Source organism: Nematolebias whitei, chromosome 3 (genome assembly GCF_014905685.2).
Source record: "Nematolebias whitei isolate Nwh7 chromosome 3, NemWhi1, whole genome shotgun sequence".
In the NCBI taxonomy this organism is placed as follows: Eukaryota; Metazoa; Chordata; class Actinopteri; order Cyprinodontiformes; family Rivulidae; genus Nematolebias; species Nematolebias whitei.
In genome coordinates this window covers 38,616,489-38,627,789 of record NC_056500.1, presented here as the reverse complement: position 1 = coordinate 38,627,789, position 11,301 = coordinate 38,616,489, and the positions used below count along the sequence as shown (strand labels likewise).

Here is an 11,301-nt window from a genome sequence, read left to right as displayed (position 1 = left end):
TTAACACTAATTAGGTCAATTGACAACATGATTGGGTATAAAAAGAGCTTCTCAGAGTGTCAGTGTCTCTCAGAAGCCAAGATGGTAAGAGGATCACCAATTCCACCATTGTTGCGCAGACAGATATTGCAGCAATACCAGAATGGTGTTACCCAGCGTAAAATAGCAAAGACTTTTAAGTTATCATCATCAACCGTGCAGAACATCATCAAAAGATTCAGAGAATCTGGAACAATCGCTGTGCGTAAGGGTCAAGGCCGTAAAACTCTACTGGATGTTCGTGATCTCCGGGACCTTAAACGTCACTGCACGTCAAACAGGAATGCCACTGTCAAGGAAATAACAGAATGGGCTCAGGAATACTTACAGAAAGTATTGTCACTGAACACAATCCACCGTGCCATCCGCCGTTGCCAGCTGAAACTCTTCATTGCAAAGAGGAAGCCATTTCTAAGCAAGCTCCACAAGCTCAGATGTTTGCACTGAGCCAGGGGTCATTTAAAATGGAGTGTGGCAAAATGGAAGACTGTTCTGTGGTCAGATGAGTCACGATTTGAAGTTCTTTATGGAACACTGGGACGCCATGTCATCCAGACCAGAGAGGACAAGGATAGCCCAAGTTGTTATCAACGCTCCGTTCAGAAGCCTGCATCACTGATGGTATGGGGTTGCATGAGCGCTTGTGGCATGGGCAGCTTGCATGTCTGGAAAGGCACCATTAATGCAGAGAACTATGTTCAGGTTCTAGAACAACATATGCTCCCATCTAGACGTCATCTCTTTCAGGGAAGACCCTGCATTTTTCAACACGATAATGCCAGACCACATTCTGCAGAAATCACAACATCATGGCTACGTAGGAGAAGGATCCGGGTACTGAAATGGCCAGCCTGCAGTCCAGATCTTTCACCTATAGAGAACATTTGGCGCATCATAAAGAGGAAGGTGCAACAAAGAAGGCCCAAGACGATTGAACAGTTAGAGGCCTGTATTAGACATGAATGGGAGAGCATTCCTATTTCTAAACTTGAGACACTGGTCTCCTCTGTCCCCAGACATCTGTTGAGTGTTGTAAGAAGAAGGGGGGATGTCACACAGTGGTAAAAATGGACTTGTCCCAACTTTTTTGGGATTTGTTGACACCATGAAATTTGGAAACAACAGATTTTTCCTTTAAAATGATACATTCTCTCAGTTTAAACTTCTGATCTGTGATTTGTGTTCTATTCTGAATAAAATATTAGATGTTGGCACCTCCACATCATTGCATTCAGTTTTTATTTGCAGTTTGTTTAGTGTCCCAACTTTTTGAATCCGGTTTGTATATGTATATATATATATATCATGTGCATTTTAGCTTATATTACTACCTCGAAATACTTGTTCAAATTCAGCCTGCTTTACCCTTATATTCTGCCATGTTGTTGCTCAATATCTCTCTTTAGGACATTGTAAATTTCTTAATTAATTACTTTTTCACTTTTTGGTACTTTTTGGGTGTACCATTATTGCATGCTTTTTTGTATTTTCTTCTTTGATTTTTTTTTTAGTGAGTCAAATGGTTCTTCTCATCCTAAGCACTTCATTGTATTTTTAACCATGTGTTAACCTGCATATGACAAATAAACACAACTTTAACTTGATATACAATATCTATGTAGTAATATCATAGTGCAATACCGCGGTCTTGTCAAAAGTATTTTTTATGAGTACATTTTAGCAAAATTATTTTTAGATAGTAATTTAACATTTCTGTTTAGTTTTTTAGGTTTTTATTTTTAGTCATAACAATAAATTGTGGTGAAGTTTAAACCTGCTTGAGTTTATTTTAACCTGTGTTAAAATATTTTATCTCAAACTTTAAATCTTTTGAAACGATTTGTGCGTAATTATTATTATGAATTATGTATATTTTTGTAATTTACGTCATGGCTTTTGCTGTCAACCAATCACATCACTACAAATGTAAAAAAATAAAAAAATCACAACACGATGTTTCCCTTCTGCGCATGCTCACACACACCGGAAGCGTCAGGGCAGACGTTCTGCGGATCTTCAACTCCTCGTAATAAAAGGTAAGAAATTAACGCTCCTATTGGACAATTCTTGTCTTTCTAGGTTATCAGAGGTGTAGTTAATAGTTCGTTCGGAACTTCCTCGGTGTGCAACAGAACCGTGTTGGTACCTGAGCTGTTCTTTTGTCTCCATTTTACGTCTGTTGTTATGCTAACCGGCAGATGCTAGCTAATCCCTTCCAGGCTGGTAGTACTAGTACATCCCCTTAAAGCTATCGTCAGCTTTTGTTTCATTCAACGACTGTGACCCACCTCAGGGAGACTCTCAGACAAGACGTGATGAATAAAATACATGATATTGCCCCATTTGAATGAAGTCAATGGTAAAAACTATAAATAGTCAGGTGAAATAAATCATTACATCTGGAGTTGTAGTCGATCACATATAATTGTTTTAAGTTTGCAATGTGATAAAATAAATCAAGTGTGTGGCAGTAGTTGTAATTATGTAAATATTTATTTGACAAAATTATTAAGTCTATTTATTTTCTGTAGCAACAGCAATGAGTTAGATCCTTGTAGGACAGATTAATAATTTCAATGAATTTCCCCCTGGTGTTTGAATAAATAATACACACAATTTTTTTTTTTTTTAACCTTTCTCATCATATGAGAATCCATGTCCAAAATTTTCATTTTGGTTTTGATAGATCATGGTATCTGTTCTGCATCTTGTTTATTACTTAACATGTTTTGGTATAAAGTCGATCCAAAATTGTAATAAATCTGTATGTTTTACTGTTTGGTCACATGTCTGCAGTGTTTTGTCCTGATGATAAAAACACTTTGTGATGTTGGATTAAAGCAGTCGTAATAAATCTGTTAATCAGAGCAAACCAGTGATTCTGTTCCTGTTTTGATAAAGCTGTGTCGTTGTGCAAATATGAATTAAATTTTCTTTCTCGGCATGTTGCTTGTTTAGTCCTGCACCACCAAGGTTAGTCTAATTGCAAAGAGAACGGTGAATGATTAATAGGGATTTGTGTTTGTCATGCTTGTGAGGCTTAGAGCAAGTCTTTTTTGTGAGTTTTTTTAATTTGTTTATTCTACACCATTAAAAATCCCAACAATTGTTCTTTAGGATTGTTGTTTTGCCTTTAGAGCTTTAGAAAGCTGTATAGTCTGTAAAATGAAGAAGAAGCTATTTTAAAATTATGATCACCAGTGGGACAGAACCAGTCATTTTGAGGACTAATTACTTTATTTGTGAAGTGTTTGAGGTTCTGTGTGAAAACTGAGCTTTTCTTTGGACCTTTTCACACACAGGTGTGATACTGGTGCAGTATCTGTCCTCAGTTGTCCTTTCACAGAAACATCAACAGAGAATGTCATCCTACAGTGTTGTTATTGCAAATATCACTCAGCCCTCTGTGAATAGCAAGCGGCCATCAGGGCACTAACGATCGGTCGTTAGGCTGATGGTCCTTCTTTTGCATGTGAACAACTAGTTCTGGATGTGAGCAGCAAACTGGTTGATCCACTTTGAGAAGGTGCTGTTTATAAGACTTGAGTTTATTGCAGTTACTCAGACTGAAGAAGTCTTTTTTGATAAAAGACGAAACGTTTCACCAAAGAAGTATCCGTCCAGAGGACCTGACCTAACCTTGTTGGATTAGTCTACCTGGATTCTTGAGCATGCATCAGGATATTTAAGTGTTAAACCTGGAACTGCTGCATTCTGTGTTGGACAAACTGAATTATCAGACAACTTAAACTCACATCTCGTGTTAAGCTCAAAAAATAAATTTTGTTGATGGAGTTTCAAAGCTGATTTCTTTTTCTTTTGTTTATTTCTTTTCTCCAGCTCTTAGGAGCTCTTCATCATCAGGAAAGCTGTATAAGCATTGGATTGACGGGACGGAAGGAAGCAGTGCGTCGTATGTGGAGCTGCCTGCTGAAATCGCCATGAGTTACAAACCCATCGCTCCTGCGCCGTCCAGCTCCAACCACACTCCACCAGGTACAATGAGACTACGCTGCGTTTAGGATTTTCATGTAGGCTTTGGCTGTTTTTTCTTTTTTTTCTTTCTTTTGACTTGTATTTAATTAAATTAATTGTAATTGTAATTTCTGACTTGACTGTACTTCCCAACTCGATCTGGAAAGGGGCCGAGACTCTAGTGAAGACATTGATGCAATTCTGGGTCTAGTTATGATATACGTATAAGCTGATGCTTCTTGATAAAATATAATTTCCTTGCTTGCCTTTTTTAGTAAATAACCTAATCTGATCAGATTTAATAACATCTCTCATCCAAATTCCAAAGCAAACTATTAATCAAATAGTTAAACGTCATCTAAATTATTGCACAAATAAAACAAAATTAATTCAGTTCCAAGAATTCCAAGAATTGGGGAGTGGTGGTGCAGAGGTTAGAGAAGGCGGGCCTGTGATCGGAAGAGTGCCGGTTCAACTCCCGGTACAGACGACATCAAAATGTGGGTGGGATAGGTGAAGCACCCACACCTGTCTCCACCTTCATTTGCCCCACTCTGGGCCCTTGAGCAAGGCCCTTAACCCCACCATCTGCTCTCCTGAGCACCCTGGATAGCAGCTCTCTGCTCCACACAGAGGGCTGTGGTGGCTCAGTGGTTGCATCAGGAAGGACATCCAATGTAAAAACAATCGCCAAGTCTTCGTGTGACTATGTTTGCTGTGGCGACCCCTGAAGAAGGGAGCAGCCGAAAGAAAAAAAATCAGTTCCAAGAATTATTTTGTTTTCGATAAAGAGTTACTCCTTTATTAATCCTTATTGCTTAATCAAGTCTTAACTATTCATTCAAAAACTTCTCTTAAACTAGTTATTATGTAATTTCCTATTCTTTGTTATTGTTAATGTTTCTATTTTGTTTAATTATTTTTGTAATAAAACTTCCACCTCATTTGGATGAATTTGTTATTGTATTTAACAGATTCTGCTTCAGTGCCTGAGTTCTAATTATTAAAGTGTTATTACATTAATGAAGCTGCTGCTGGTCAGTAAAATGACTTGGCGTCCTGCTTTAACGGGTGCAAAATAAGTGTAGTGAAGCAAGGAGAAAGTGTCACCCTTCCTCCATTCTCTCATAACTCTGACAAATGGAAAAATAAAACTAAATAAGTTTTGTAATTTGGAAGGATTAGAACAAGTCAGCACAGGTTGAGTAGCAAAATGTTCTCTCTAAAATTCAGGATTTCTGGAACATTGTTTCTTGAACACAGTGGACCAGTATGGAGCTGTTCACTCTTATAACACGGCATTACATTTGGTGACAACCCAACCCAGCACGTTGACATGAATGCCCCACACCAGCAGAAATGCACGGTGACAGAGGGTTGATGATTTGGGCTAGTTTTACAGCTTCATGTCCTGGGCATCTTGTAGCCATGGATTCGACTGTAAACACCATGTTTAACAAAGTAAAATATGAGGTCATTTGTTCAACAGGAAGCATGAAGTAAGATGATGCAAGTCCTTAATAGATCTTTTTAATTAATTTCTGCAAACCTCTCATGTCCAGTTTTAGGTTCTGAACTTAACAGATCAAATGTTTTCAGAGGGAAGCTTCTTTTTTTGCCAATATTTTGTTTTAAAATCTCAGACTTCAGAGTGTTAACTTGTTCTCTCTTACACTTAGGCTCCTCGGTGCCGTCTCCATCCCTCCCATCGTCGTCCAACTTTAGGCCAGCTTTCAGTGACTTTGGTCCACCTTCTATGGGTTTTGTTCAGGTACAAGTCTCTTCCATCATACTCTTAATACTTCACTCAAACCGTTGTTTTTCAGTAGATCATAGCATCTGGCTTTGTTCCTGTAAAGCTGCGTAATAATTGACTAACATTGTCTCATTTAACCACATATGGGATGTGAGAGTTTCTCCTTCTAAATTCTCCTGCCCTGGTCTAACCAAACACATCCAAGACCTCCAACAAGTCTCAAAGGTTGGAAGGCAGCTGAGATCATAGGCAGCACGGTGTGAGATGGTTAGAGCAACTTTTCCAGTTCATTCTGTCTGGGATTTTCAGACATTTAAAAATGGTTGCAGGTAAAAAGTTGACCGAGCTGTCAGACATTGCACTGTCTGGACTCGCTGTGAGGTCATTGACAGGTCGGCTCAGATCTTTTCTACCTGTTTGTGCCTTGACCATGGACTGATGGACTGCAAACATTTGAAGCATGCATCAGGATATTTGAAATTTTACATCTTTTTCTAAGACCTCCTTTATTCTGCCTTCTTAGGTGTGTGTGCGAGCACAGTTACAGAAAAACTCAGAACTGAACAAATGTTTAATATCATTCATCCATTATCTTTTACCCACTTCTTCCTTTTGTGGTCGCGGGGGTCACTGGTGCCCATGTCCAGCAATCACTGCAAGAGGCGGGGGACACCCTGGACAGGTCTCCAGTCCATCACAGGGACACTTAAGAGACAAACGAGACAAACAACCAACCATTCAGTCTCTCACTCACACCTAGAGACAATTTAGAGTCACCAATCAGCCTAACATGCATGTTTTGATCTGTGGGAGGAAACTGGAGCACCTGGAGAAAACCCACGCATGCACAGAGAGAACATGCAAACTCCACTCAGGCAAAGAAACAACTGAACATATTAACATCCTTTATGCGTGTTGCCTGTGGTCGCGGAGCGAAGAGGGTGAATTGGAAATACAGTCCATTCGTGCATGTTCTGAGCATAACTTGAAGAATGAGTGAGTGTAGTATGACATATCCTGAGATATATTCATACTGTTAAAACGGGTTCTTTCATTTTTCTGGACTGTATTATGACGTGCATTGAATGTAATAAAATGTGGACGTGAGACGTTAATTATCTTTGACTCACCACGACAGTGGGTCATTTATTAACAGAATCAAGTTTAACACATCATACATTTACATTAATTGGCAAAATTGAAAATAACGACATAATTAATCAGCTTTACAACCAGGAAAACCATACGGCCATGATTTTCCGTTGCTTCACCACAGACATTTCTGAAAAACATCTGGATTAATTTGCTAGCAGCTAGGAGAGTTTAAAGATGGAAAGAGGAAGTTTATCTGAGAGAGATGTGTGAGGGAATTTGTCTGTTTTAACCAGAACGTGCACGCTCCTTTGGAAATCAGCTTGTCCCAACGGTACACTTTGGTGAAGGTAGAACTTTTTACCTTGCAGACGATAGCTTCAGCGTCGGTGTAGAGCTCTCCTTTCAACTCTTTCAGCGTCTCCGTGAGAACAGCTAAAAACCCGCTGGAGTCGTGAGGTTATCCAAACAGAAGTTATAATTCCCAAATCGTCTCTGGTGGTTTAGTGGCAGCTTACTGAGCAGCTGCATCCCAGCATTCTGCATTCTGGAACTGCAAACTCTCTGGAACTGCTACTCCATCTTCCAGACTGAGCTTACAGCAGCTTCAAGACTGAGCTGGCTCTCGAACTCTAACTCTTCTCTTTGAACTAGGAAGTGCCTACATTTAAATGGGCTCTACTTCCGGTTCATTTGAGAGCTTTTTGATTGGTCGATGGACCAAAGCAGAGGTGTGGTTTGTGATGTAAGGTGTTATTAAAAGTCAAGGAAAAGATTCAGATTGTTTAAGAACAGGCAGAAAGATATCATGGAGAAAACCAGACTTCGTGGAGTCACTCACCAAGTATCTTGCTGTAAAAGTTAAACATGACATTTCTTTTCAGTAAACTTTCAGTTGACCGAAACTTGAACTTCGACACACTTACAAAACTTGTTCACTTCAAAGCAGACGATCAAGAAATTGAATCATTACTCTGTAACATACTCTAACTTGATTTCACTTTGAAATGAGGATTAAAAATCATTGTTACTGTTTTAAGTAAATAAAAATGAGTAGTTCACTTCAACATGTAAACATTGTTTGAACTAACACAATTTGATTATCAAAACATTTGTAAAATAGTAATGATCATAGAGAATTGTCTTTTTCCACTTGATTAATTCAAGAAAGAAAGTCTCAGGATGGGTCAACCTGTATCTCTGGATGCAAATCAATGAAATGACAGTTTCTGACCATATGATCCTAAGGTCAAGTTTTGACATCAGGTCAAGTTCACTACAGACTTCCATTTTAGTTTGTGGCTACATCTAGGCGTAAAAGAGATTAAAAAATTGGGTTGCCATGTCAAAATCCAAGATGGCTTCTGCCATATACGTATATTTGTTAACTTAATTTTGATTTGGATAAGTTGGAAAATAAACAATGTCCGGACTTCTGCTTTTGGGGTGTGGCTGCATCTAGATGTAAAAAAGTCACTATCGAAAGATGAGTTGACACATCAAAATCCAAGATGGCCACCACTACATACACACACATACATATATATATAAATCGACCACCCCAATCATTTGAGGAAACTGCTTTAGAAAGTAGTTTCCTCAAATGATTGGGGTGGCTGAAGATCAATTTATGGTGGTCAACGCCACCATTGGCCACCCCCTGGCTCCACCATTGCCCCTGGTTGTGGATAAAATTGCTTCTTCCTCTCACCAGGAGCTGTCACTCTGCGCTGCCTTGAGCAAGCAAAAGACAAAAACTCCCTCTGTTCTTCCACACAGTGCAACTCCTACCCACTTGAATATCTTGCTCCAATCCAGAAAAGGTTAAAAAACTAAAACTGGATGTTTCTTCTGAAGCTAAAGACATTTCTCTTCCCATCAGGGAGGCCTTATCATTTCTGCATCATCTGGAGTGTGTGGCGCTCCAAGCTTCATAGCTTAACGCCACACACTAAAGACGTTGAATTGATAAAGCCTCCCCGGTGGGAAGAGAAATGTCTTCAGCTTCAGAATAAAAGTCCAGTTTTAGTTTCTTTTTTCATTGACTGATCATGACCTAGAGACTCCACAGCATCTTGCACCAAAAACATTAATCTTGAACTAAGTCATGTTTAAATCTTTACTTCACTGGTAACAGACACTTACCGTGAGTTTCTCTAAGTTCTCACGTAACTCATCCTGATGATCTTTTTTCCTTTTTATTCCTCAAACATGAAACGTTGGTGGAAACACTCCAACAGCCCGTCAAAGTGTCCCAGGGCTCCACCTACAGCGAACTTCTGTCCGTCATCGAGGAGATGAGCCGGGAGATCAGGCCTACGTACGCTGGGAGCAAGAGCGCCATGGAGAGGCTAAAGAGAGGTATTTATCTGGACCCAACCAGTTCTGCTGGCTCCACCGTGGGTTCAAACATGAGCCACAAGTATCTGATCCGTCCTTGTCTCTGTCTGATCCAGGTATTATCCACGCCCGAGCACTGGTCAGAGAGTGTCTTGCAGAAACGGAGAGAAGCGCCCGCACATAACCTTTTCTGAAGAAGACCCCCACCATATGCTCAGTCTTTCCTCATGAGTCCCATTGGATATTTTTCAACCCCCCGATGATTTTTGTTGAAACGCTCTGTGTTCAACGTTTAACACATTTCATCACATTCATTTTGTCAACGTCACGCAGCTTTTTAAAAACTAAAATTCTAAGACTGGGTGGTTTCATCTCCCCGAAAATCAAATCATGACAGAACAGTTTAAAAAGTCGTCTTTTTAACTAACACCCCCCCCCCCCCCCTCCCCGGGACATGTTTTGTTGTCGAGCTCACACTCGATTTCTCTCATTCCCACAAACGTTTTTGCATCTCACGTCAGTGTTTGTTAAATAAATTTTGTAAACCAGAGTTTTGCAGTTCAATATGTATATCTTAATAAATAAGGTAAAACTTAAAACAGGCTTGTTTTCTTGCTGTTTAAAGGGAAATGCTAATAAAGCTCAAGTGGTAAGCTGCAGTTTTATTTTTGGATCAGTATTAGAAGAGGACACTAATTAGTTCATATTTATTAATCTGGATAAATAAACAAGCGTGGGGATAAACGAGTTTATTTTTGGTTACATCACAACGTTTCACTTCAGAAAAGCTACTGATGGACACATTGTTACATGTAGTAAACAGACTTTTCAACAGCGACATTCACGTACTTCCACTAAATAAGAGCGCATGGAAAAGCAGAGAAAACACGTCCTCATGTTTAGTGATTGTCACAGACCGGTCCACTTCCTGTCCGGCCTCCAACACGCTGCTTCAGCCGTGACCAGAAGGATGAGCGGGTGGAAACAAGATGTGGAGAAAAAGGTGAAGCTTTCTCTGCTTCTATACTGAGCAGTGACTACAGGAGCTTTAAGGATTATTCACCAGCTTAAAGTAGGAAAATATGCATAACCTATAGGTTACAAGTGCTATGATAAACTCTTATGTTATAAAAATTAAGATTAATTCATTATTAAGCATAATAAGAGGGAAAAGTAATATTTTATAAAACAGGTTTCCAACCTGGATGCTCACTACTGGGAGCAATTACTGACTAAAACTTTATGGATTCCTAAAAGGCTAAATAATAAATACCAAAACAGGAAGTGTTCCCTTAAAGTGAAAGAAATTGCTGCACTGGGTTAATGGTTCTGCGGGCCACGACAGGCACTGACTTTGTTCCAGTCGGAGCCACAGCTTCACATTCAGAGACGGTAAAATCGTGGCTAAACATAAAAACAAGCTGATGGTGTCAGCGCGTGTCTGAGCAGATTGGCAGCATGTTTGGCTTAAGTGCACAGATGAAATCAAAACACCAAGAGCGTCGTCTCCGTCTTGAAGTCCGACCCGTCTCAGCCCTGCAGGGAGGACACGAGCGTTAGAGCGTCTGATCAGAAATATAAATGCAGTTAAAAGTGGGCGTGGCCTCACTGTGGTGGCAGCGGCCGGCCGCGTGTTGAAGTCAAACAGGCCCTTGTAGCGACCCTTCTCCTCCTGCTGCTTGCAGCGCAGCCTCTCCTCCATGGCCTTCAGCTCTTTGTTCACGGAGGCTTCCAGAGTCGGGTCCAACTCCAACACCTTGGCAAAGTCCGCTCGAGCCTCCTCCTCGTTCCACACTGCAGCGTGAGCTTTAGCCCGCTTGTAGTAGGCCTTTACGTTATCTGGAAGAAAGTCCAACAGAAACTGAAAAAAGTGAAGACTGAGTGATCCACTCCACGTCAATGGAATTTAAAAAAAGTTTGTTCGTTTTTTTAAGTGACAAGATGACAAATGCAGAACTTTTTTTTTATTCTGCATCTTTACATGTTTAAAAATGGCTACATTCTCTTTCACTTTCCCTCCTCGATGCTCCGGACTCGGCTCAATAATCCAGGGCTCAATAATCCAGGTATACAATCCAACAATTTTCAGTCAGGTCATC

The 11,301-nt window shown here is 40.0% G+C and overlaps 2 protein-coding genes across 2 annotated transcripts in view; one reads left to right on the top strand and one right to left on the bottom strand.

Moving 5' to 3' along the window:
* Positions 1-2,023: 2,023 nt before the first annotated feature.
* On the top strand, positions 2,024-9,638 carry cdk2ap2 (cyclin-dependent kinase 2 associated protein 2). The gene is made up of 5 exons (XM_037674947.1): positions 2,024-2,075; positions 3,880-4,035; positions 5,694-5,785; positions 9,103-9,223; positions 9,319-9,638. Exons 2-5 carry the CDS (start codon positions 3,981-3,983, stop codon positions 9,384-9,386), a joined length of 336 nt encoding a protein of 111 aa, XP_037530875.1. The 5' UTR covers positions 2,024-2,075; positions 3,880-3,980; the 3' UTR covers positions 9,387-9,638.
* Positions 9,639-9,942: 304 nt separating this feature from the next.
* Positions 9,943-11,301, bottom strand: part of LOC119408105 (aryl hydrocarbon receptor interacting protein) — a 4,006-nt gene continuing 2,647 nt past the window's right edge. Inside the window, exons 6-7 of the mRNA XM_037674946.1 lie at positions 10,812-11,041; positions 9,943-10,738 (exon numbers count right to left, since the gene is read on the bottom strand). Of these exons, the coding sequence (XP_037530874.1) occupies positions 10,733-10,738; positions 10,812-11,041 (236 nt within the window). The 3' untranslated portion in view covers positions 9,943-10,732. The remainder of the gene's footprint in view (positions 10,739-10,811; positions 11,042-11,301) is intronic.

What these genes read in the sequence shown, in the direction of transcription:
- cdk2ap2 (XM_037674947.1), top strand. Translation starts at nt 3,981, where the DNA reads ATGAGTTACAAACCCATCGCTCCTGCGCCGTCCAGCTCCAACCACACT. An exon ending in CTCCAACCACACTCCACCAG is followed by an intron (nt 4,036 to 5,693) that starts GTACAATGAGAC and finishes TCTTACACTTAG; the next exon opens with GCTCCTCGGTGCCGTCTCCA. An exon ending in CTTCTATGGGTTTTGTTCAG is followed by an intron (nt 5,786 to 9,102) that starts GTACAAGTCTCT and finishes ACACTCCAACAG; the next exon opens with CCCGTCAAAGTGTCCCAGGG.